Source organism: Tachysurus vachellii, chromosome 11, assembly GCF_030014155.1.
Source record: "Tachysurus vachellii isolate PV-2020 chromosome 11, HZAU_Pvac_v1, whole genome shotgun sequence".
In the NCBI taxonomy this organism is placed as follows: domain Eukaryota; kingdom Metazoa; phylum Chordata; class Actinopteri; order Siluriformes; family Bagridae; genus Tachysurus; species Tachysurus vachellii.
The window spans coordinates 27,166,797-27,191,619 of NC_083470.1; the positions used below are offsets into that span (position 1 = coordinate 27,166,797).

General features: G+C 41.4%; 3 protein-coding genes across 7 annotated transcripts; 1 reads left to right on the forward strand and 2 right to left on the reverse strand.

Annotated features, from left to right (window-relative positions):
* Positions 1-187: 187 nt before the first annotated feature.
* LOC132853363 (glutathione hydrolase 1 proenzyme-like) lies at positions 188-8,507 on the reverse strand. 2 transcript variants are annotated; one of them, XM_060881044.1, is made up of 13 exons: positions 8,219-8,507; positions 7,680-7,853; positions 6,447-6,577; positions 5,680-5,769; positions 5,263-5,455; positions 4,793-4,953; positions 3,438-3,587; positions 2,800-2,936; positions 2,367-2,554; positions 2,062-2,189; positions 1,819-1,931; positions 1,145-1,258; positions 188-634 (listed from the first exon to the last, which is right to left on the reverse strand). In XM_060881044.1, exons 1-13 carry the CDS (start codon positions 8,338-8,340, stop codon positions 488-490), a joined length of 1,848 nt encoding a protein of 615 aa, XP_060737027.1. In that variant the 5' UTR covers positions 8,341-8,507; the 3' UTR covers positions 188-487. The 2 variants fall into 2 exon arrangements, with proteins under 2 accessions (XP_060737027.1, XP_060737028.1); XM_060881045.1 differs by having other exon boundaries at positions 8,215-8,317.
* Positions 8,508-9,662: 1,155 nt separating this feature from the next.
* Positions 9,663-11,505, forward strand: LOC132853365 (glutathione hydrolase 5 proenzyme-like). The gene is made up of 3 exons (XM_060881047.1): positions 9,663-9,771; positions 10,301-10,411; positions 11,187-11,505. The coding sequence occupies exons 1-3, from the start codon at positions 9,679-9,681 to the stop codon at positions 11,334-11,336; spliced, it is 354 nt and encodes a 117-aa protein (XP_060737030.1). The 5' UTR covers positions 9,663-9,678; the 3' UTR covers positions 11,337-11,505.
* A 579-nt stretch (positions 11,506-12,084) lies between these two features.
* Positions 12,085-24,109, reverse strand: LOC132853568 (glutathione hydrolase 1 proenzyme-like). Of its 4 annotated transcripts, XM_060881418.1 has the most exons (13): positions 23,846-24,109; positions 22,579-22,734; positions 19,481-19,611; positions 19,087-19,176; positions 18,670-18,862; positions 18,200-18,360; positions 17,296-17,445; positions 16,654-16,790; positions 16,221-16,408; positions 15,916-16,043; positions 15,673-15,785; positions 14,999-15,112; positions 12,085-12,489 (listed from the first exon to the last, which is right to left on the reverse strand). In XM_060881418.1, exons 1-13 carry the CDS (start codon positions 23,959-23,961, stop codon positions 12,343-12,345), a joined length of 1,824 nt encoding a protein of 607 aa, XP_060737401.1. In that variant the 5' UTR covers positions 23,962-24,109; the 3' UTR covers positions 12,085-12,342. The 4 variants fall into 4 exon arrangements, with proteins under 4 accessions (XP_060737401.1, XP_060737402.1, XP_060737404.1 ...); XM_060881419.1 differs by lacking the exon at positions 23,846-24,109 and having other exon boundaries at positions 19,481-20,956; positions 22,579-22,706; XM_060881421.1 differs by lacking the exons at positions 22,579-22,734; positions 23,846-24,109 and adding an exon at positions 20,696-20,956 and having other exon boundaries at positions 19,481-20,433.
* Positions 24,110-24,823: the final 714 nt, after the last annotated feature.

Here is a 24,823-nt window from a genome sequence, read left to right on the forward strand (position 1 = left end):
TCATTTTATTTAGGATTTGGTTTTATTCTAATACCTTAAAATGATGCTTAGTATAGAAAATAAACTGGAGAGAATGAACTCGCTCAGTCACTCAGCCGAGACACCAGTTCACTTCATATCACAAACTCACACAAGTCTTCAGGCTGTTCATTAGCTGCTGATTTCTGTCTTTCACACAAACACTGTATTTGGTTTTATGTGTTTTATTTCTCTTAAACACTTCTTCCCAACAGACAATACAAAAACTTTAAAATTGGGCGAAACTAAAAACTAAAAACCACAGCATTCATGAGGAAGGTGAGGAGGTGAGAACTAATTCATTCCATAAAAAAAGCAGCTCCTTCCATCTCTGCACCCAAAAGTCCTCTATCAAATAATCTGAAATAAAGCAGTACATGGAGACAGACTGTGTGTGTGTGTGTGTGTGTGAAAACTGTATAATGAATTTTATTCATTCTGATAAAAGCTGATAGTTGTTAAAAAGGTTTCAGTAGCCAGCAGGTTGCCCTCCTTTCCGGGGGTCTGATTCAGCACAGATCCAATTGTCCTGCCTCATCACGACCTGGACCACTGAAGGTGAACCCTGTAACCACTTTATGGTATGATTCCTCTGCTCCAGTCCGTGTATAAGACTCTGAAATGTAAGATCAAAGTAAATAATAATTATAATAATAAAAATTACACATTATTATTATTATTATTATTATTATTATTATTATTATTATTATTATTATTATTATTATTATTATAGTCAGTGTACAAGAGAAGAAAAGAGTGATGTGTTTGTTGTAATGATGCTCAGAGGCAGGAGAAGGAACTTATTCCAGTGGAAGAGATAAAAGACGAGCAGTTGATTCATAATGAATTATTCTTTTACTTGATTGATTCTTTAAATGACTCAGATGAATCTTTGTGTCACTATAACTGTGCTGTTATGTAGGAGTTTTAATTTGCCTGGATTCATGTGATGAAGTTGAAAACAAAACTAAAAAACTCAAATTTGAATCCAAGATGATTCTGAAACAGAATCCCTTATTAAACGACTCTTGTTGACTTTTGTTGAAATGATCACATGATAGTGATGAATCAAGTCTCAGTCTGATTCACTTAGACATGCATCCTGATGCTAAAATTCCAGACACACCTTCTCGAAGTCCTGCTCCACCTCGTTGTAGTTGGGGCTCAGCTGGTTGTGGAACCTGGGTTCTTCTACAGCTCTCTTCAGATCGTAGTTAAAGAACAGAGAGTTCAGGATCACCTGTGACCGACAGGAAACCATTCACTGACACAACGTGTGTGACCTGTGTTCATAAACCTTTATAACAAGACTTATGTCTGTGTAAATCAGTAAGAGTGTTTTATAAACGTGTTATAAACTCAGATGCACACTCAAAACCTCTCGGTTATCAGACATTGTTCATCTAGAAAGAGCATGTAGAGATAAAATATGAACAGGTCAATTAGGAGGTGGATGATTATATTCCATCAGCTATTGTATGAGATGGCATACAGATGACTGGATGGAGAGATCTGTGGATGGATGGAGGGATGGACGGATAGTTGAATAAATGGTTTTAAGAGATGGATGTATAGCTGGATATACAGATGGATGGACATTTGGATAAATAAATGCATATATGAACAGATAGATAGAAGAACAGATGAAAAGCACAGACTGTTGGATAGATTAACATATTGATATACTGACGGGTTTACAGTGGACGGGATGCATAAAGGCTGCACATGGATAGACAGGCAGATGGACAGATGAACGATAAACTGTGGAACGATGGACTGATGAACAGCTGTGTGTGTTACCAGAGCCGTTGCCGTGGCGATCTTTGTCCCACCTGAAGCTCCAATGACCATTTTAACTTTGTTGTGTTTGTCACAGATGATGGCCGGACACATGGACGAGAGCGGCCTTTTACCTGCACACACAGTCACATGAGCCGAGGATGATGTAATCTAAAGCTTTAATAAACATAGCTGTGATAAACACATGTATTGTAATATATTGAATGACTGAATAAACATGAATAATTAGATAAAATCTGTTACCTGGTTTAATGAAGTTATTAGGAGAAGGAGGAACACCGAATGCATTTGTGATGTGCGGAGAACTGAAGTCATCCATAATATCGTTAAAGATGATTCCAGTGGAACGCGACATCACTTTAGAGCCAAAACTGCACAAAGACATCAGGACCATTTATACATTCTCTTCTAGCTGAGAGCAGTACAATGTGTTCTGATTGGCTGAAAGCAGTAAAGTGTGTTCTGATTGGCTGACAGCAGTAAAGTGTGTTCTGATTGGCTGAGAGCATTACAGTGTGTTCTGATTGTGTTTAATTTCATTGTATTACTGAAGGTTGATGCTGCTGGTCACAGACACGGCGCTCCCGTCCTCAGCGATGACAGACAGATGAGCCGTCCCATAAGTCTCAGGGTTAAAGTATTCCGGTCCGTAGTAAGTCTCAGGATGTGTGGTGTTGTCTGTAATCTTACTGCGGATGTTTTCAGCAAAGTAATCTGAGGTCATGTTGAGGATGAGCTGAAGAGGGACAGACAGGACAAACTTCATGAAGCCACAGGATTGAATAATTTCTTCACCAAACTATCTGTATGGTGGTCTGATGGTTTTTTAGTTCCCTGCTCAGAAATTTAGTTCCTGTTTCGAGCAAAAAGAAACTTGTAGTTTCGCAATGTATATCTACTACTGTTCCTCATTAAAACTGAAAATGAATGTGTTACTGATGAATAACAAACAACATGATGTGAAACTTATCACTGTCTCACGTCAGTGATGTTGAGGTATTGAGGATCTCCCAGTTTGCTCCTCATAGCGTAGGCGAAGCGGAAAGCCTCAATAATGCGGTGATAAGTGAGCGTCTTCTTCTCCAGAGTAGACACACTGCTGGGTGAGAAATTATAACCTGCACAGAGACAATTTAACACTTTTATATCATTATCATCATCATACACTAGTTATAAACTCTTGTGTAAGCTCCATAGTCAGTTTCCAGTAGAATTCACTGGTAACATTTAGAATTCATCGATCCATCAATGATAGCAAGCCCTCCTGGTCCAGAAGCAAACAGGAGAAGGTTCTTATGTTAGATTGCAATGTTTTCCTTTCATAACCAACATCAAAATGCCTTCTGGCTTGTCTATGATCTACAACTGCAGTCAGTCTCCTTGTAACCGTGTCATAAACACCACTGATGTTCAGTGTTCTCCTGATGATGGACTTATGAACATTAACATTAGCAAATGTTGCTTAGAAGTTACCCTGGCAGACACACACACAAACACACACACACACACACACACACAAATACACACAGAAACACACAAACACACACACACAAATACACACAGAAAAACACAAACACACACACAAACACGCACACACACACGCACACACACACACTCACCTTTCACAATGTTGAGGATTAGCGCTAGCACAGGACCGCTAGATGGAGCATTAGGAAAGTGCATTGTGTATTCTCCCACATTGATCTTCAGTGGGCTTTCATTTAACACTGGTTTGTAACCTGACAGGTCTTCAAGTGTTATAATGCCACCTGGATCATTCAGGAACAGATTAGCATACATGAGGTGATTAGCACTGAGCATTAGCCTCTTAGTCAAAGTATGGTTTAGCGTCAGTACTGTAGTGAATATTAGCATCAGTACTGTAGTGAATATTAGCTTCAGTACTGTAGTGAATATTAGCATCAGTACTGTAGTGAATATTAGCATCAGTATTGTAGTGAATATTAGCATCTACACTGTAGTGAATATTAGCATCAGGACTGTAGTGAATATTAGCATCTACACTGTAGTGAACATTAGCATCTATACTGTAGTGAATATTAGCTTCAGTACTGTAGTGAATATTAGCATCTACACTGTAGTGAACATTAGCATCTACACTGTAGTGAATATTAGCATCTATACTGTAGTGAATATTAGCTTCAGTACTGTAGTGAATACTAGCATCAGTACTATAGTGAATATTAGCATCTACACTGTAGTGAATATTAGCATCAGGACTGTAGTGAACATTAGCATCTATACTGTAGTGAATATTAGCATCAGGACTGTAGTGAACATTAGCATCAGTACTGTAGTGAATATTACCATCAGTACTGTAGTGAATATTAGCTTCAGTACTGTAGTGAATATTAGCATCAGTACTATAGTGAATATTAGCATCTATACTGTAGTGAATATTAGCTTCAGTACTGTAGTGAATATTAGCATCAGTACTGTAGTGAATATTAGCATCTATACTGTAGTGAATATTAGCATCTATACTGTAGTGAATATTAGCTTCAGTACTATAGTGAATAGTAGCATCTACATTGTAGTGAATATTAGCATCAGTACTGTAGTGAATATTAGCACCAGTACTGTAGTGAATATTAGCATCAGGACTGTAGTGAACATTATCATCAGTACTGTAGTGAATATTAGCATCAGTACTGTAGTGAATATTAGCATCAGTACTATAGTGAATATTAGCATCTATACTGTAGTGAATATTAGCTTCAGTACTGTAGTGAATATTATCATCTATACTGTAGTGAATATTAGCATCAGTACTGTAGTGAATATTAGCATCAGTACTGTAGTGAATATTAGCATCAGTACTGTAGTGAATATTAGCATCAGTACTGTAGTGAATATTAGCATCAGTACTGTATTGCAGGGTTTATTAATATTATGCTGCTAATAACAGAGATATTAGCATGTTGAAGACTTTAATAGTTTAACACTGATGGACCTGCAGCCTGGATGTCCTTCACTATGGTTTCAGCCATTGAGCCATTATAAAAAACATCAGCTCCTTCCTTAGCGATTTTCTCGTAGGTGTCTGCTAGCTGTGGGAATCTGACCGTGTCGTTTTCTCTCAGGATGGTTTTGTTGGAATCACAAAATACTTCACTGTAACAGAGAATAAAGTTGAAGATCACAATTCAGAGAAATCTTTTATATCATGTCAGTAAAGTATTCAGTCGGTGTTAAAGTCCACATTCTGTCCTGCTTTTGTCATGTTAGATGAATATACTGTGTCGTTCACTTCCCTTATATGGTCATGACTTCCTGTTCTGATCTTTATTTTTGCTCTTCCAGTTTAAACATGGATTAATATTATATTTGTTTTGTCTTGGACAGAGAAATTCTCCTCCTGAACAGAACACATGGGTGCTGCTGATATGTTGACATGTCCATGACAGTGATGTTGTCCCTCACCACAGCGCAGGATCAGCCTCAATGACCTCCTGGTTATCACGCAAGGATTTGGCGAGAGCTTTGCTGACTCGGATGCCGCCACGTGCCAGCTGGATGCTCGGCTCAAACAGATCCCTCCACGGCAGGCGGCCATGACGCCGGTGTGCCAGTTCATAACCACGAAGCTCGCCGGGGACCGCGATGGCCAGACCTCCTGTTTATTCATGAAAACACGATGGGCTAAAGAGCTGAACGTCCCTTCAGATCTAAACAGTATCATGTATTTTAAACTCACTGACAGACGTAGTCAGTCTGTAAAAGTTCTTTATTAATAAAAACATCATTTGGCTTCTAAACAACTATAAGCCCTTAGGTTTACTGCAGTAAAGGTACTGATTATCAATGAAAGCTTTAATTCATGTTCAGAACGTTCAGCACCTTTTCGAGCGAGCTGTTTGTTGTTGCCGAACATGTTAAATGTCGCCTTTAGGGGAGCCATTTCCTTTGCGCTGATCGTCTCCACCTTCCCTAAGATAGAAAAACAATAATAGTCGACTTTCAGGGAATTAATATTGATTTTGAAACTAATTTTTAGCTGATATGGATTTATTATGTGCCTTGTAGCTGATATGGATTTATTAAGACTTTACACTAAGTGAAGTAGAATGATTCGACAGACAGCATATATGGATCAGATGTCCAGCATATATGGATCAAATTGTCAGATGGATAAATTATTTATTATTATTCATTCATTCATCTTCTACCGCTTATCTGAACTACCTCGGGTCACGGGGAGCCTGTGCCTATCTCAGGCGTCATCGGGCATCAAGGCAGGATACAACCTGGACGGAGTGCCAACCCATCACAGGGCACACACACTCTCATTTATTATTATTATGAATTAGTATTATTTATTATAATATTTTTTATATTATAGATTATTTAATATTATTATGCTTTTTTATTATTTATTATTATTATGATTTATTATTATTTATTATTGTTTTTTATATTATAGATTATTTCTGACATAGATTTTTTCGGTGCCTGTGCCTGACCTTGGCCCCTTTTATAGATAGATAGATAACTAGGTAGATAGATAGATAGATAGATAGATAGATAGATAGATAGATAGATAGATAGATAGATAGATAGATAGATAGATAGATAGATGGATGGATGGATGGATGGATGGATGTCACCTGTTGTGCTGTTATAAATGATGATGTAATGTCCTCCTCCGATACCCATGCTGTGAGCATTAAACAGTCCCACACACAACAGCACTGCGATGGCAGCATCAACTGCAGAACCATGATTCTTTACCATATCCCTGGCAGACACACACACACATATACACACACACACACACACACACACACAACATGACTATTACAGCCTCTGAAACCACAGTGTGCGAATGGCACTGGTGATCAGTCATTCCTCCAAATGTATGCAAGTGTAAAGACTGAGGGCCAAGCCAGTGAGAGTGACCATGCTCTCTACTGTCCAACACCAAAAGACATGTACAGTAATGATGTCGGCTCAATGAGGCAGTGTTAAATATTGGTCAAGCTCTCAGGGGATAGATTTTTAATGTCTTCTCAGGAAGTAAAGATGTGATGCTCTAGGCAATGTTCACCTGGGAACCTTAAACCTTCAAAGGTTTTGCAGAGTTCATGTCTTGACAGGTCTGAGCTGTTTTAGCAGCACTGTGGGGACCTACATTACATTAGGCAGGTGCTTTTATGTTAATGCCTTTATACACTGCTGAATACACAAGTCCTCCAATCAACTCCTGTACCATTTATTCCTACAGCGTGGGACTGAAGGAGCAACAAAGCATCATTTTGTCCAGTACAGCACAGAGGGACCTTGGAGTCTGGATACTAGTTTGTTTAGTGTCCTCTTTTCCGCTACCACCACAAAACTTCCTGGGGGGCATCGCAGAACAGGTCCAGCCTTCTTTACCTCCTCCATGCTTCTCCAGCTCTAACACTGCCCCCAGCATAGTGGTGCAAAAAGGCAGCACTTGATAGACTGGAAGAAGGTCTCTGTAATGACTGAAGGAATGAAAAGCTTGTACCATCAACTATTCCCTTTCTTTTTAAGCTCAGCTCTGCATCCTGTATCCAGGATCCAGGATTTTATTAAAAAAATCAATCAAATCCCCTTAAATCCTTTAAAATCAAGTTGTGTGAATTTAACATTTAATATTCACACCAAGATGTAATTACAAACGTAAATGCTGTTCAGAAGTAAAGAACATGGCACAGAGTTTGTATGTGGAGGACAATTGAAGGCTGTTAACTAAACGCACACTGAATTAGACTGGAGTTGATGTAGATCTCTGATCAGGTTCTGAAAATTCTGCAAAATAAGAATAAGAGAAAGTTTTCATCATGTAGTGAGTGAAGATCTCTGCTTTGTCCTACCTGCCGATCTCAGAACATTTCCCTGCTTCGGCTGCGACGGCGGATTTGCTGTAGCAGTGATTCGGGATGTAAATTTTCTTTATATGACAAATGATTACAATAATCCCAATGATGATCCCCAGTAAAATGATGATGATCACTAAAATGATGATGGCCATCACAATCTTTTTCCAACTGAAATGCAATGCAAACATTAATTTAAGTAGTAGTTGTGTGTAGTAGCTGTGTAGTAGTTATGTAGTGTAGTTGTTGTGTAGTGTAGTTGTGTAGTAATAGTTGTGTGTCAAATTTTAACTGTAATTATTTCCCAGTTCAGCTTTAAACTTTAACAGACTCCATTTTTCTTTCTTCTCATTAGTTCACATTCCTTTGATGTTCTCAGATCTTTGTGTCTTCGTGTCTTTTCTCCACAAATAAAACATCATTAATTAACCATAATTTAATTTGGCCCTCTGAACTTCACCTCTTATTTACTCTTCACTAGTAGCATCAATAAAAAAGAAAATTTTTTATCCTAGAATGAAACATTTCTTACATACAGTTTCTCTTCAGGAGGAACCTGTTGATTCTGGTTTGACGTTTTTTTTTTGAGAGATTGACGTTCTACATCACGTCCACCATCATCTTCACCATCACGTCCACCATCATCTTGCACCTGCATTTCCTCCTCAGTCAGCTTCTAATATTCAGTTTCTGCAGAAACTTTCTTTGTCTATTTTTCATGTGAACACAAGACACAAGTTCTTGAAGGTGTTTTTCAGCATGAGCCACTTACACAAGACAAAACAAGCGGAAACAAATCCGGTGTCAGTTTCCGCTTCAAGTTCACGTGTTGTGTTTGTTTCTCTCTGTTAGGTGGTGTGTGTGTGTGTGTGTGTGTGTGTGTGTGTGTGTGTGTGTGTGTGTGTGTGTGTGTGTGTGTGTGTGTGTGTGTGTGAGAGTGTAAATGTTTCTCAGGCCCCCTAGTGGCTGACTGCAGTATAACCTGGTTGGAGTTAGGGCTCCACAATTTATAAGGTGAGTTCGGGTGACTTAATAAAACCCCAATATTCTGCTATGATTGGAGTTGTTAATGATTACAAGTGTAATGAAGGTTGATGAGGTGATTGTCGGCATCGAGCACACACACTTTAACACACATTTACCCTCATGACATGACTCTCTTATCTAGAGTGACTTACATTTATATTTCAATACATATTAAATTTATACAACTGAGGGTTAAGGGCCTTGCTCAGGGGCCCAGCAGAAGCAGCAGCTTGGTGGACCTGGGATTCAAACCCATGAACTTCCAATCAGTTAACACATTAACCACTGAGCTACTACATCCCTAACACACACACACACACACACACACACACACACACGCACACAGACGCACACAGATTTGTTATCTTTGGTATTTTTTTTGACATTTGTAAGATATTACAATAATGTCTGTGAACAGGAAGCACACGCTCTGATTGGGGCGGAGTTTGCTGAACGTGTGAGGCTGTTGATCAGCAGCAATATTACCCATGATGCTCAGTACTACAACATCACCCCACACCCTGACACTCAGGGAACCACACACATCTCTGTGCTAGCTGAAGACGGGATGGCCGTGTCCGTCACCAGCACCATCAATCACATGTGAGAGCAAATACACAATACACACTGAGAGGAGTTTCAGTGAGGCCCCTAAATTTGACTCCTCCAGTTTGTGTGTGTGTGTGTATGTGTGTGTGTGTGTGTGTGTGTTTGTGTGTAATTTTGTCTCTGTAGATTTTGTTCCAGAGTTTTATCTCCTAACACAGGAGTCCTCCTGAACAACGAGCTCGCTGACTTTTGTGGCAGAACAACGCACATTCACCCAGGTGAGCCCCACTGTCCACCAACCCCTGATCCCTCACACCCATGACTCCAACATCTAAACACTAACTTCTAATCCTCAATAATTACCCTAATTCCTAACCCTGAACTCCTCCGTGTGTGTGTAGGAGAGAAGCCACCCTCCTCCATGGCGCCGGTGATCCTCTACTCCTCGTTTGAGAAACACACTCTGGTAATCGGAGCTTCAGGAGGCAGTATGATCACCATGGGCTTGGCCACGGTCAGATTAAACTCTAAACACTAAACACCTTATAAAATCACAGATTAAACACCAAACACCTGAGTAGTGCATTGGGAGAGCAGGGTGTGATGGTGAAATTAGGGAACAGGCAACCTCACGAAGGCTCAGTGACAAACACTAGAACCAAGAAGGAAGAAGAAAAACACACCACACAGCAGCATGTAGTAAAGAGATAAACCAGGGGGCGCTGTAGAGCTGCGAGAATCTACTAGAATTACATCTTTGTAAAGTCGGTAGCATGGAACATGAGAAACTCTGTGAAAACAATGAAATAAATAAAAACAAGAAAGGATGAAGTCTCTGGAGAATAAAAAGAGCTAACAAACAGCAGAGAATAAAGAAGATTAGCAGCAGGAAAATGAGGAACCATGAGGAACGAGGTCAGTGATCCAAAAACCATTAGTGAAGCAGGAGACAGGAAGTGATGGAGTCAGGACCATTTAATCCCTCTGAACATCTCTGTAGTGTGTGTTTTATGTTCTGAACGTGAACCGATCCTCATTCACAGGCACTGATGAATTACCTGTGGCTGGGGAAAACTCTTAAAGACTCCATCGCATCACCTGTCGTGTATGTGGATGGAAAAAGTGAACTCTCATTTGAGAAGGCATTTAATCAGGTATTACAACATCACAACACACACTGTGGTGTTCTGGTGAAGCAGCTCAGTCTCACTGATGTATCTGCTCCATCACAACACACACTGTGGGGTTCTGGTGAAGCAGCTCAGTCTCACTGATGTATCTGCTCCATCACAACACACACTGTGGGGTTCTGGTGAAGCAGCTCAGTCTCACTGATGTATCTGCTCTTGTTATATATTGTCACTGTCGGGCAGAATCCTCGTATCTCCAAAACCGTTATTTTTCAGGAAATAAAAAAAACGCTGTACCTTATCTGCAGTGCACAGGGTTTAGTACGCGTTGCAGTGGATTGTCTTGCGCTAAATTCCTGTCCTCAGACGAGCACCAGAACTAGCGGGGGTCAAGATTTTTTTTTCTTTGAGCCCAGTGTTTTGAAGACATTTACCTCAGAAGACGTGTTGATTCGTTGCGACTCTTCTTGAGGAGAAATATGCCGTGAAGCTCTCCCACGGAGTGAGGAAGAGGTGGACAGTTGAAGTGTCCATTGGAGTTATGAGATTTGCGCTCAAGCTATTTTCAAGACTTTAGATTGGTTAATAACTTGTAAAAATAACAGACCCACGTGGGGACTGACCAATAGCATCGATATGTGAAAAAATATGAAAGTGAACAAATTTGGACATACGAGGTTTCCGCCCGACAGCGACAATATGAACTAATATACTGTTAACCACAGACACTCATTCATCAGCTATTAAGACTTAAATATCATATACTGCTGTGTGTGTGTGTGTGTGTGTGTTTTCCCAGGATGTGATTAAGGCTCTGCAGCAACTCGGCCACACCGTCGTCCGTCGATCATATTTCTACAACACAGTAAACGCTGTGTCCAAACACGAAGATGAGTGTGTTAATGCGATTTCTGACAAGGGCAAAAAGGGGGAACCTGCTGGATACTGAACCACACACACATACACACTTACACACACACACACACACACAGAGGAACACACACACACAGAGGAACACACGCAAAAAGGGGGAACCTGCTAGATACTGAACCACACGCACACACACTCACACACACACACACATCTTATTTATCTATGTGTAACTCTGACATAGAGAATTAATTTGTCTTTAATGTCATTTTATATTGTTGATTTTTTATGTCATTATGAATGTTTATATTTTGAGATTTCTCCCCTGACGTCCTCAACTCTTTCCTGTGTTATTTATTATTGTGTGTTTGTGGGATTCTGTGTTTACAAAACCGTCAGACTGTCAGTCTTTAAAACAGATATAAAGGGCTGCGTCCCAAACCTCAGCACTACTAAACATTCAGTACAGAGCTTTAAAGAGCTGATGAGGACATTCAGTAGAATGAAACTGTAGAACTGAATGGAGTTATGTTTGTTTTGTAACCTGAATCTACTGTTCTTACTTTTTATTTGATTTCATTTAATTCTTAAATTTAATCTGCAAATATAGACTGCATTTGTTTCCTAGTTTCAGATGTAATCATTTTATTTAGGATTTGGTTTTATTCTAATACCTTAAAATGATGCTTAGTATAGAAAATAAACTGGAGAGAATGAACTCGCTCAGTCACTCAGCCGAGACACCAGTTCACTTCATATCACAAACTCACACAAGTCTTCAGGCTGTTCATTAGCTGCTGATTTCTGTCTTTCACACAAACACTGTATTTGGTTTTATGTGTTTTATTTCTCTTAAACACTTCTTTCCAACAGACAATACAAAAACTTTAAAATTGGGCGAAACTGAAAACCACAGCATTCATGAGGAAGGTGAGGAGCAGTGAAGTGATCCAGATGACCTGAGAACTAATTCATTCCATAAAAGAAGCAGCTCCCTCCATCTCTGCACCCAAAAGTCTTCTATGTGAAAACTGTATAATGAGTTTTATTCATTCTGATAAAAGCTGATAGTTGTTAAAAAGGTTTCAGTAGCCAGCAGGTTGCCCTCCTTTCCGGGGGTCTGATTCAGCACAGATCAGATTGTCCTGCCTCATCACGACCTGGACCACTGAAGGTGAACCCTGTAACCACTTTATGGTATGATTCCTCTGCTCCAGTCCGTGTATAAGACTCTGAAATATAAGATCAGAGTAAATAAGAATAATTATAATAATAAAAATTACACATTATTATTATTATTATTATTATTATTATTATTATTATTATTATTATTATTATAGTCAGTGTACAAGAGAAGAAAAGAGTGATGTGTTTGTTGTAATGATGCTCAGAGGCAGGAGAAGGAACTTATTCCAGTGGAAGAGATAAAAGATGAGCAGTTGATTTGTAATTAATTATTCTTTTACTTGATTGACTCTTTAAATGCCTCTCCTTGAACCATCTTATCGTGGTGGAGGGGTTTGCATGCCTGAATGATCCTAGGAGCTATGTTGTCTGGGGCTTTCTGCCCCTAGTAGGGTCTCCCAAGGCAAACAGGTCCTGGGTGAGGGGCCAGACAAAGAGCGGTTCAAAACCCCCTTATGAGTAATTTTAAATCAAGGTCCGTGACATTGTATGGTGCAAGCGGGGCTGGGGCTCGCATGCGAGTGCATGGTGGCCGGGTCTTACCGGGGCCGATCTCCTGTGGGCCCACCATCTGCAGTAGGAACTGCAAGGGGCCGGTGCATTGTGGATTGGGTGGCAGTCGAAGGCAGGGGCCTCGGCAACCCAATCCCCAGACACGGAATCTGGCTCTAGGGACATGGAATGTCACCTCGCTGGGGGGAAGGAGCATGAGCTGGTGCGGGAGGTTGAGATACCAACTAGAGATAGTTGGGCTCGCCTCCACACACAGCTTGGGCTCTGGAACCAAACTCCTCGAGAGAGGCTGGACTCTTTACTACTCTGGAGTTGTCTGCAGTGAGAGGTGGCGGGCTGGTGTGGGCTTGCTCATAGCCCCCCAGCTCAGCAGCCATGTGTTGGAGTTCACCCCGGTGAACGAGAGGGTCGTTTCCCTGCGCCTTTGGGTCGGGGATAGGTCTCTCACTGTTATTTGTGAATACGGGTGCTTCTGTGCTAGTCACAGTTTGTCCATAACGAAGCATGCATCAGTGCACATGGCACCAGGACACGCAAGGTCAGAGGTCAATGATAGACTTTGTGGTTGTTTCATCTGACCTCCAGGCCGAATGTCTTGGACACTCGGGTAAAGAGAGGGTCAGAGTTGTCAACTGATCACCACCTGGTGGTGAGGTGGATCCGATGGCAGGGGAGGAAGCTGGACAGATTTTGCAGACCCAAACATACTGTGAGGGTCTGCTGGGAACGTTTTGCAGACTCTCCAGTCAGAGAGATCCTCAACTCCCACTTCCGGCAGAGCTTCAACCAGATCCCGAGGGAGGTTGGAGACATTGAGTCCGAGTGGACCATGTTCTCCACTTCCATTGTCGACTCAGCCGCTCGGAGCTGTGGCCATAAGGTCTCCGGTGCCTGTCGTGGTTGCAATCCCCGAACCCAGTGGTGGACCCCAGAAGTAAGGGATGCCGTCAAGCTGAAGAAGGAGTCCTATCGAGCCTGGTTGGCTCGGTGGACTCTGGAGGCAGCTGATAGGTACCAGAGGGCCAATTGAGCTTCAGACCGGGTGGTTGTGGAGGCAAAAACCCAGGTCTGGGAGGAGTTCAGTGAGGCCATGGAGAAGGACTATCGGTCGGCCTCAAAGAAATTCTGGCAAACCTCAGGAGGGGGAAGCTGCTGACTTCGACTGGGGACATCCTCGGATGGTGGAAGGAGCACTTCGAGGATCTCCTCAACCCCACTGACATGTCTTCCACTGAGGAAGCAGAGGCCGAGGGCTCAGTTGTGGACTCGTCGATGTTGGCACCGGTCTGTTGTGGTGAAGAAAGAGCTGAGCTGCAAAGCAAAGCTCTCTATTTACCAGTCGATCTATGTTCCTACCCTCACCTATGGTCATGAGCTTTGGGTCATGACCGAAAGGACAAGATCCCGGATACAGGCGGCCAAAATGAGCTTCCTCCGTAGGGTTGCTGGGCGCTCAATTAGAGATAGGGTGAGGAGCTCAGTCACTCGGGAGGAGCTCAGAGTAGAGTCGCTCCTCCTCCACATCAAGAGGAGTCATCTGAGGTGGCTCGGGTATCTGTTCCAGATGCCTCCTGGACACCTCCCTGGGGAGGCGTTCCGGGCATGTCCAACCGGGAGGAGGCCCCGGGGAAGCCCTAGGACACGCTGGAGGGACTAAGGTATTCCCCCAGAAGTGCTAGAGGAAGTGTCTGGGGAGAGGGAAGTCTGGGCATCCCTGCTTAGACTGCTGCCCCCGCGACCCGGGCCCCGGATAAGCGGTAGAAAATGGATGGATGGATGGACTCTTTAAATAACTCATAAGATGAATCTTTGTGTCATTATAACTGTGCTGTCATGTAGGAGTTTTAATTTGCCTGGATTCATGTGATGAAGTCGAAAACAAAACTAAAAAACTCAAATTTGAACCAAATATAATTCTGAAACAGAATCCCTTATTAAACGGCTCTTGTTGACTTTTGTTGAAATGATCACATAATAGCGATGAATCAAGTCTCAGTCTGATTCACTTAGACATGCATCCTGATGCTAAAATTCCAGACACACCTTCTCAAAGTCCTGCTCCACCTCGCTGTAGTTGGGGCTCAGCTGGTTGTGGAACCTGGGTTCTTCTACAGCTCTCTTCAGATCGTAGTTAAAGAACAGAGAGTTCAGGATCACCTGTGACCGAGAGGAAACCATTCACTGACACAACGTGTGTGACCTGTGTTCATAAACCTTTATAACAAGACTTATGTCTGTGTAAATCAGTAAGAGTGTTTTATAAACGTGTTATAAACTCAGATGCACACTCAAAACCTCTCGGTTATCAGACATTGTTCATCTAGAAAGAGCATGTAGAGATAAAATATGAACAGGTCAATTAGGAGGTGGATGATTATATTCCATCAGCTATTGTATGAGATGGCATACAGATGACTGGATGGAGAGATCTGTGGATGGATGGAGGGATGGACGGATAGTTGAATAAATGGTTTTAAGAGATGGATGTATAGCTGGATATACAGATGGATGGACATTTGGATAAATAAATGCATATATGAACAGATAGATAGAAGAACAGATGAAAAGCACAGACTGTTGGATAGATTAACATATCGATATACTGACGGGTTTACAGTGGACAGGATGCATAAAGGCTGCACATGGATAGACAGGCAGATGAACAGATGAACGATAAACTGTGGAACGATGGACTGATGAACAGCTGTGTGTGTTACCAGAGCCGTTGCCGTGGCGATCTTTGTCCCACCTGAAGCTCCCACGACCATTTTCACTTTGTTGTGTTTGTCACAGATGATGGCCGGACACATGGACGAGAGCGGCCTTTTACCTGCACACACAGTCACATGAGCCGAGGATGATGTAATCTAAAGCTTTAATAAACATAGCTGTGATAAACACATGTATTGTAATATATTGAATGACTGAATAAACATGAATAATTAGATAAAATCTGTTACCTGGTTTAATGAAGTTATTAGGAGAAGGAGGAACACCGAATGCATTTGTGATGTGCGGAGAACTGAAGTCATCCATAATATCGTTAAAGATGATTCCAGTGGAACGCGACATCACTTTAGAGCCAAAACTGCACAAAGACATCAGGATCATTTATACACTCTCTTCTAGCTGAGAGCAGTACAATGTGTTCTGATTGGCTGAGAGCAGTACAATGTGTTCTGATTGGCTGAAAGCAGTAAAGTGTGTTCTGATTGGCTGAGAGCATTACAGTGTGTTCTGATTGTGTTTAATTTCATTGTATTACTGAAGGTTGATGCTGCTGGTCACAGACACGGCGCTCCCGTCCTCAGCGATGACAGACAGATGAGCCGTCCCATAAGTCTCAGGGTTAAAGTATTCCGGTCCGTAGTAAGTCTCAGGATGTGTGGTGTTGTCTGTAATCTTACTGCGGATGTTTTCAGCAAAGTAATCTGAGGTCATGTTGTGGATGAGCTGAAGAGGGACAGACAGGACAAACTTCATGAAGCCACAGGATTGAATAATTTCTTCACCAAACTATCTGTATGGTGGTCTGATGGTTTTTTAGTTCCCTGCTCAGAAATTTAGTTCCTGTTTCGAGCAAAAAGAAACTTGTAGTTTCGCAATGTATATCTACTACTGTTCCTCATTAAAACTGAAAATGAATGTGTTACTGATGAATAACAAACAACATGATGTGAAACTTATCACTGTCTCACGTCAGTGATGTTGAGGTATTGAGGATCTCCCAGTTTGCTCCTCATAGCGTAGGCGAAGCGGAAAGCCTCAATAATGCGGTGATAAGTGAGCGTCTTCTTCTCCAGAGTAGACACACTGCTGGGTGAGAAATTATAACCTGCACAGAGACAATTTAACACTTTTATATCATTATCATCATCATACACTAGTTATAAACTCTTGTGTAAGCTTCATAGTCAGTTTCCAGTAGAATTCACTGGTAACATTTAGAATTCATCGATCCATCAATGATAGCAAGCCCTCCTGGTCCAGAAGCAAACAGGAGAAGGTTCTTATGTTAGATTGCAATGCTTTCCTTTCATAACCAACATCAAAATGCCTTCTGGCTTGTCTATGATCTACAACTGCAGTCAATCTCCTTGTAACCGTGTCATAAACACCACTGATGTTCAGTGTTCTCCTGATGATGGACTTATGAACATTAACATTAGCAAATGTTGCTTAGAAGTTACCCTGGCAGACACACACACAAACACACACACACACACACACACACACAAATACACACAGAAACACACAAACACACACACACACAAATACACACAGAAAAACACAAACACACACACAAACACGCACACACACGCACACACACACACACTCACCTTTCACAATGTTGAGGATTAGCGCTAGCACAGGACCGCTAGATGGAGCATTAGGAAAGTGCATTGTGTATTCTCCCACATTGATCTTCAGTGGGCTTTCATTTAACACTGGTTTGTAACCTGACAGGTCTTCAAGTGTTATAATGCCACCTGGATCATTCAGGAACAGATTAGCATACATGAGGTGATTAGCACTGAGCATTAGCCTCTTAGTCAAAGTATAACTAGCATCAGTACTGTAGTGAACTGTAGGTTTAGCATCAGTACTGTAGTGAATATTAGCATCAGTACTGTAGTGAATATTAGCATCAGTACTGTAGTGAATATTAGCATCAGTACTGTAGTCTATATTAGCATCAGTACTGTAGTCAATATTAGCATCAGTACTGTAGTGAATATTAGCATCTACATTGTAGTGAATTTTAGCATCAGTACTGCAGTGAATATTAGCATCAGTACTGTAGTGAATATTAGCACCAGTACTGTAGTGAACATTAGCATCAGTACTGTAGTGAACATTAGCATCAGTACTGTAGTCAATATTAGCATCAGTACAGTAGTGAATATTATCACCAGTACTGTAGTGAATATTAGCATTAATACTGTAGTGAACATTATCATCAGTACTGTAGTCAATATTAGCATCAGTACTGTAGTGAATATTAGCATCAGTACTGTAGTGAATATTAGCATCAGTACTGTAGTGAATATTAGCATCAGTACTGTAGTGAATATTAGCATCAGTACTGTAGTGAATATTAGCATCAGTACTGTAATGAATATTAGCATCAGGACTGTAGTGAATATTAGCATCAGTACTGTATTGCAGGGTTTATTAATATTATGCTGCTAATAACAGAGATATTAGCATGTTGAAGACTTTAATAGTTTAACACTGATGGACCTGCAGCCTGGATGTCCTTCACTATGGTTTCAGCCATTGAGCCATTATAAAAAACATCAGCTCCTTCCTTAGCGATCCTCTCGTAGGTGTCTGCTAGCTGTGGGAATCTGACCGTGTCGTTTTCTCTCAGGATGGTTTTGTTGGAATCACAAAATACTTCACTGTAACAGAGAATAAAGTTGAAGATCACAATTCAGAGAAATCTTTTATATCATGTCAGTAAAGTATTCAGTCGGTGTTAAAGTCCACATTCTGTCCTGATTTTGTCATGTTAGATGAATATACTGTGTCGTTCACTTCCCTTATATGGTCATGACTTCCTGTTCTGATCTTTATTTTTGCTCTTCCAGTTTAAACATGGATTAATATTATATTTGTTTTGTCTTGGACAGAGAAATTCTCCTCCTGAACAGAACACATGGGTGCTGCTGATATGTTGACATGTCCATGACAGTGATGTTGTCCCTCACCACAGCGCAGGATCAGCCTCAATGACCTCCTGGTTATCACGCAAGGATTTGGCGAGAGCTTTGCTGACTCGGATGCCGCCACGTGCCAGCTGGATGCTCGGCTCAAACAGATCCCTCCACGGCAGGCGGCCATGACGCCGGTGTGCCAGTTCATAACCACGAAGCTCGCCGGGGACCGCGATGGCCAGACCTCCTGTTTATTCATGAAAACACGATGGGCTAAAGAGCTGAACGTCCCTTCAGATCTAAACAGTATCATGTATTTTAAACTCACTGACAGACGTAGTCAGTCTGTAAAAGTTCTTTATTAATAAAAACATCATTTGGCTTCTAAACAACTATAAGCCCTTAGGTTTACTGCATTAAAGGTACTGATTATCAATGAAAGCTTTAATTCATGTTCAGAACGTTCAGCACCTTTTCGAGCGAGCTGTGTGTTGTTGCCGAACATGTTAAATGTCGCATTTAGGGGAGCCATTTCCTTTGCGCTGATCGTCTCCACCTTCCCTAAGATAGAAAAACAATAATAGTCGACTTTCAGGGAATTAATATTGATTTTGAAACTAATTTGTAGCTGATATGGATTTATTATGTGCCTTGTAGCTGATATGGATTTATTAAGACTTTACACTAAGTGAAGTAGAATGATTCGACAGACAGCATATATGGATCAAATTGTCAGATGGATAAATTATTTATTATTATTATTTATTGTTATTTTTATATGATAACAGATTTTTTCGGTGCCTGTGCCTGACCCTGGCCCCTTTTTATAGATGGATGGATGGATGGATGGATGGATGGATGTCACCTGTTGTGCTATTATAGATGATGATGTAATGTCCTCCTCCGATACCCATGCTGTGAGCATTAAACAGTCCCACACACAACAGCACTGCGATGGCAGCATCGACTGAAGAACCACCACTCTTTAACACATCCCTCACACACACACACACACACACACACACACACACATACACACAACATGACTATTACAACCTCTGAAACCACCGTGTGCAGATGAAGCTGGTGATCAGTCATTCCTCCAAATGTATGCAAGTGTAAATACTGAGGGCCAAATGATTATGTCTAGTGTCCAAAACAGCAGGTCTTGTTTGGTGTTTCTGTTATGCAGTGGAAGGACAACCATCATGGATACCAAAGGCTCACTTATGCATGTGGCGTGAAGGCTAGTCCATGTGGTCTGATCACACAGAAGAGCTCCTGTAGCACAATCTGCTGAAAAAGTAGATGCAAGCCAGTCAGAGTGACCATGCTCTCTACTGTCCAACACCAAAAGTGCCTACAGGGGACATGTAATGTTCAAAATTGGTCAAGCTCTCAGGGGATAGATTAACTTTTTAATGTCTTTTCAGGAAGTAAAGATGCTGTTGCATCTTCCTAACCAGAGCTGAAGTGTTCCACAGAGATGTGGATGCCCAGGACCTTGAAACTGAAGACACGCTCTACTTCAGTCCTGTAGGGGAATCCATACTCTGAGATGTAAGTGCAGTCGGGGCTGAAGTGAAGGTCCGGCAGATTTCTTCAATCTTCTCCTGGTAGAAAGAAGCCGGGGGGTTGAGCAGAGAAGAGATGATGTTGTGGAGTTTCCGAGAGTCATGTGAGGAAGCTTCAAGATTTTCCTTGTAGAAGGAAGTCTTGGCAGAAGTCACATCTGAGGAGAACTTGGCAAGGAGTGTTCGGTAAGAATCAAGATCAAGTTGTGATTTCTTCCACTTTCTCTCTGATGATCTTAGCTCTCTTTGATTGTTGTGCAGCACATCTGAAAGTCAAGGAGCAGAACAAGAAGTTTTCTTGGGTTTAGTGGACAGAGGGCAGAGGAAGTCCATAGTTGAGGAAAGAGATGAAAGGAAAGTATCTGTGGCTGAGACCAAGGGTAGTGAGGAAAAAATAAGAAGGAAGCTACAGAAGAAGGGGAGACAGAGTAAAGGTTGTGGCGGGTTAGAGCGAGGGGGTGAGAGATAGTTTTAGGGAGGATAGGGAGAGTAATGGTGAAGGATACCAGGTGATGATCAGAGACGTGTAGTGGGGTAGCAGTCACGTCTGTAGCTGGAGAAGGACGGGTGAAAACCAGGTCCAGGACATTGCCTCCATTGTGTGTGGGGATGTAGCTGTTGAGTGTCAGGGCGAATGTCGAGAAGAGTCAGGCGGGAAGAAGATTGAAGCTTGTCAGAGGGGAGGTTGAAGTCACCAAGCACTGTCAGGGGGGAGCTATCAGAAGGGAAAACACTAAGCAGTGTGTCCATTTCTTCCAGGAAGTCACCTAGGGGACCAGGAGGGCGGTAAACAACAATGATAACAAGGTTAATTGGAGAGGTAACTGAAATGGCATGGAATTCAAAAGAGGAGATGGTTAAATGTGACAAGAGGAGAGGTGTAAAGCACCATTTCTTTGACAACAATAAACCTGTACCACCACCGCCTGTTTCTCATGGTGAGTGAGAGAAAGCATAGGCAGAGGATGGAGCAGCTGGTGTAGCAGTGTTCTGTGGGGATATCCAGGTGTCTGTTAGCACAAGAAGATCAAAGGTGTAATGGGAAGTTAAAGCAGAGATAAAATCAGCTTTCTTTACAACAGACTGGCAATTCCAGAGCCCACCTACCACCACTGTTTGTGACTTACACAACAGAGGAGGATAGATGAGGTTACTGGGATTGTGACCTCTGCTCTGTGGACGAGAGAATCTGTGACAGTAGGAATTGAGTACAGAGATGGGTTTGAGGCACATATGTGCAGTCAAACAAGAGTGAGAATTAAGGTATGGTAGAATATATCAAACAGTACTAGACACTTATGTTACAATGTGAGATAGAGAGATACTTACAAAGTGGAGAACCTTCAATTTAAATGATTAAAGCCCTGCCCACAATTCACACCTTAAAAGAGACTGAAACTATTCCTGATTAACCAGCTGAGAGAACAAAGACCAATACTATAAAATCAACAATGGTATAGAATATAACACAATTCAAATCACACTACTCTAGAACAAAGTGAGTTAAGCAGATAGTATACAAAAGTCAGGAACCTACTTTACCTAAAGACAATATATTCAAATGTAGAGAGTTAAAGCACACTGACGAGTAGGCTGGTTCACCTTCAATTTAAATAGGTAAGCCCTGCCCCCAATTCACACCTTAAGGCAGGTGCTTTTATGTTAATGCCTTTATACACTGCTGAATACACAAGTCCTCCAATCAACTCCTGTACCATTTATTCCTACAGCGTGGGACTGAAGGAGCAATAAAGCATCATTTTGTCCAGTACAGCACAGAGGGACCTTGGAGTCTGGATACTAGTTTGTTTAGTGTCCTCTTTTCCGCTACCACCACAAAACTTCCTGGGGGGCATCGCAGAACAGGTCCAGCCTTCTTTACCTCCTCCATGCTTCTCCAGCTCTAACACTGCCCCCAGCATAGTGGTGCAAAAAGGCAGCACTTGTCTGATAGACTGAAAGAAGGTCTCTGTAATGACTGAAGGAATAAAAAGCTTGTACCATCAACTATTCCCTTTCTTTTTAAGCTCAGCTCTGTATCCTGTATCCAGGATCCAGGATTTTATTCAAAAATCAATCAAATCCCCTTAAATCCTTTAAAATCAAGTTGTGTGGATTTAACATTTAATATTCACACCAAGATGTAATTACAAACGTAAATGCTGTTCAGAAGTAAAGAACATGGCACAGAGTTTGTATGTGGAGGACAATGGACGAGACACTCCTTAATCAGAGCTCCATTTTTTACATAAAATAAACAATATACATTAAAGTGCTGCTAATTAAACGCTCACTGAATTAGACTGGAGTTTATGTAGATCTCTGATCAGTATAAAAATAAGAGAAAGTTTTCATCATGTAGTGAGTGAAGATCTCTGCTTTGTCCTACCTGCCGATCTCAGAACATTTCCCCGCTTCGGCTGCGACGGCGGATTTGCTGTAGCAGTGATTCGGGATGTAAATTTTCTTTATATGCCAAATGATTACAATAATCCCAATGATGAGCCCCAGTAAAATGATGATGGACATCACAATCTTACTCCAACTGAAATACAATGCAAACATTAATTTAAGTAGTAGTTGTGTAGTGTAATTGTGTAGTGTAGTTGTTGTGTAGTGTAGTTGTTGTGTAGTAATAGTTGTGTAGTGTAGTTATGTAGTGTAGTAGTTGTGTAGTGTAGTTGTTGTGCAGTGTAGTTATGTAGTGTAGTAGTTGTGTAGTAGTAGTTGTGTAGTGTAGTTGTTGTGTAGTGTAGTTGTTGTGTAGTAATAGTTGTGTAGTGTAGTTGTTGTGCAGTGTAGTTATGTAGTGTAGTAGTTGTGTAGTAGTAGTTGTGTAGTGTAGTTGTGTAGTGTAGTTGTTGTGTAGTGTAGTTGTTGTGTAGTAATAGTTGTGTAGTGTAGTTGTTGTGCAGTGTAGTTATGTAGTGTAGTAGTTGTGTAGTGTAGTTGTTGTGTAGTGTAGTTGTTGTGTAGTAATAGTTGTGTAGTGTAGTTGTTGTGCAGTAATAGTTGTGTAGTGTAGTTGTTATGGCCTAATAAGTTGTTACGGGGAAGTCGTGGCCTAACGGTTAGAGAGTTTGACTCCTAACCCTAAGGTTGTGGGTTCGAGTCTCGGGCCGACAATACCAACGACTGAGGTGGTAGGCACCCCCCCAACTGCTCCCCAGGCGCCGCAGCATAAATGGCTGCCCACTGCTCTGGGTGTGTGTTCACGGTGTGTGTGTTCACGGTGTGTGTGTTCACTGCTGTGTGTGCACACTTTGGATGGGTTAAATGCAGAGAACGAATTCTGAGTATGGGTCACCGCACTTAGCTGTATGTCACGTCACTCTGTTGTGTAGTAATAGTTGTGTAGTGTAGTTTTTGTGTCATAATAGTTGTGTAGTGTAGTTGTTGTGTATCACATTTTAACTGTAATTATTTCCCAGTTCAGCTTTAAACTTTAACAGACTCCATTTTTCTTTCTTTTCATTAGTTCACATTCCTTTGATGTTCTCAGGTCTTCGTGTCTTCGTGTCTTTTCTCCACAGATAAACCATCATTAATTTATCCATAATTTAATTTGTCCCTCTGAACTTCACCTCTTATTTACTCTTCACTTGTAGCATCAAGAGAAAGAAAGTTTTTATCCTAGAAAATGAAACATTTCTTACCTCCACTTTCTCCTCACATGCTGTGGAGGAACCTGTGGATCCTGTAGAGATTCAAGTTCTACATCATGTTCACCATCATCTTCACCATCACGTCCACCATCATCTTGCACCTGCATTTCCTCCTCAGTCAGCTTCTAATATTCAGTTTCTGCAGAAACTTTCTTTGTCTCTTTTTCACCTGATCACAAGACACAAGTTCTTGAAGTCGAGTTCCAGCATGAGCCACTTACACAAGACAAAACAAGCGGAAACAAATTCAGTGTCAGTTTCCGCTTCAAGTTCACGTGTTGTGTTTGTTTCTCTCCGTTAGGCGGGGTGTGTGTGTGTGTGTGTGTGTGTGTGTGTGTGTGTGTGTGTGAGTGTAAATGTTTCTCAGGCCCCTAGTGGCTGACTGCAGTATAACCTGGTTGGAGTTAGGGCTCCACAAATTATAAGGTGAGTTCAGGTGACTTAATAGAACCCCAATATTCTGCTATGATTGGAGTTGTTAAAGGGTTAAGGGCCTTGCTCAGGGGCCCAACAGCAGCAGCAGCTTGGTGGACCTGGGATTCAAACCCATGAACTTTCAATCAGTTAACACATTAACCACTGAGCTACTACATCCCTAACACACACACACACACACACACACACACACACACACACACACACACACACAAACAAACACACACACACACACACACACACACACACACACACACACACACACACACACACACACACACACACACACACACACACACACAAACACACACAAATGTCCTGATCCTCCACTTTGAGCTCTTTATCTCTCAGTATAATCTCATTTACAGGATTTAATTACTTTCTAATGACACTATGAACATTTACACAAATTATTCTATAAGGAAAGAAGTCGCTGTACACACTGTACACTGTACACATCTGACCCACTATTATTATTATAAAGTTTGGCAGACAAATGGCACTAATAATAATAATAATAATAATAATAATAAT

Excerpts from the sequence above, each read along its gene's own strand:
- LOC132853363 (XM_060881044.1), bottom strand. The coding sequence starts at position 8,340 with ATGCAGGTGCAAGATGATGGTGGACGTGATGGTGAAGATGATGGTGGA. Across the intron at positions 2,937-3,437 it reads AATCCTCAACATTGTGAAAG|GTTATAATTTCTCACCCAGC; the intron begins GTGAGTGTGTGT and ends GTCTCTGTGCAG. Across the intron at positions 2,190-2,366 it reads ACCAGCAGCATCAACCTTCA|TTTTGGCTCTAAAGTGATGT; the intron begins GTAATACAATGA and ends GTCTTTGTGCAG.
- LOC132853568 (XM_060881418.1), bottom strand. The coding sequence starts at position 23,961 with ATGCAGGTGCAAGATGATGGTGGACGTGATGGTGAAGATGATGGTGAA. Across the intron at positions 18,361-18,669 it reads GAGGCTGATCCTGCGCTGTG|TGAAGTATTTTGTGATTCCA; the intron begins GTGAGGGACAAC and ends TCTCTGTTACAG. Across the intron at positions 15,113-15,672 it reads TCGCCACGGCAACGGCTCTG|GTGATCCTGAACTCTCTGTT; the intron begins GTAACACACACA and ends TCTCGGTCACAG.
- LOC132853365 (XM_060881047.1), top strand. The coding sequence starts at position 9,679 with ATGGCGCCGGTGATCCTCTACTCCTCGTTTGAGAAACACACTCTGGTA. Across the intron at positions 9,772-10,300 it reads TCACCATGGGCTTGGCCACG|GCACTGATGAATTACCTGTG; the intron begins GTCAGATTAAAC and ends CCTCATTCACAG. Across the intron at positions 10,412-11,186 it reads TTGAGAAGGCATTTAATCAG|GATGTGATTAAGGCTCTGCA; the intron begins GTATTACAACAT and ends GTGTTTTCCCAG.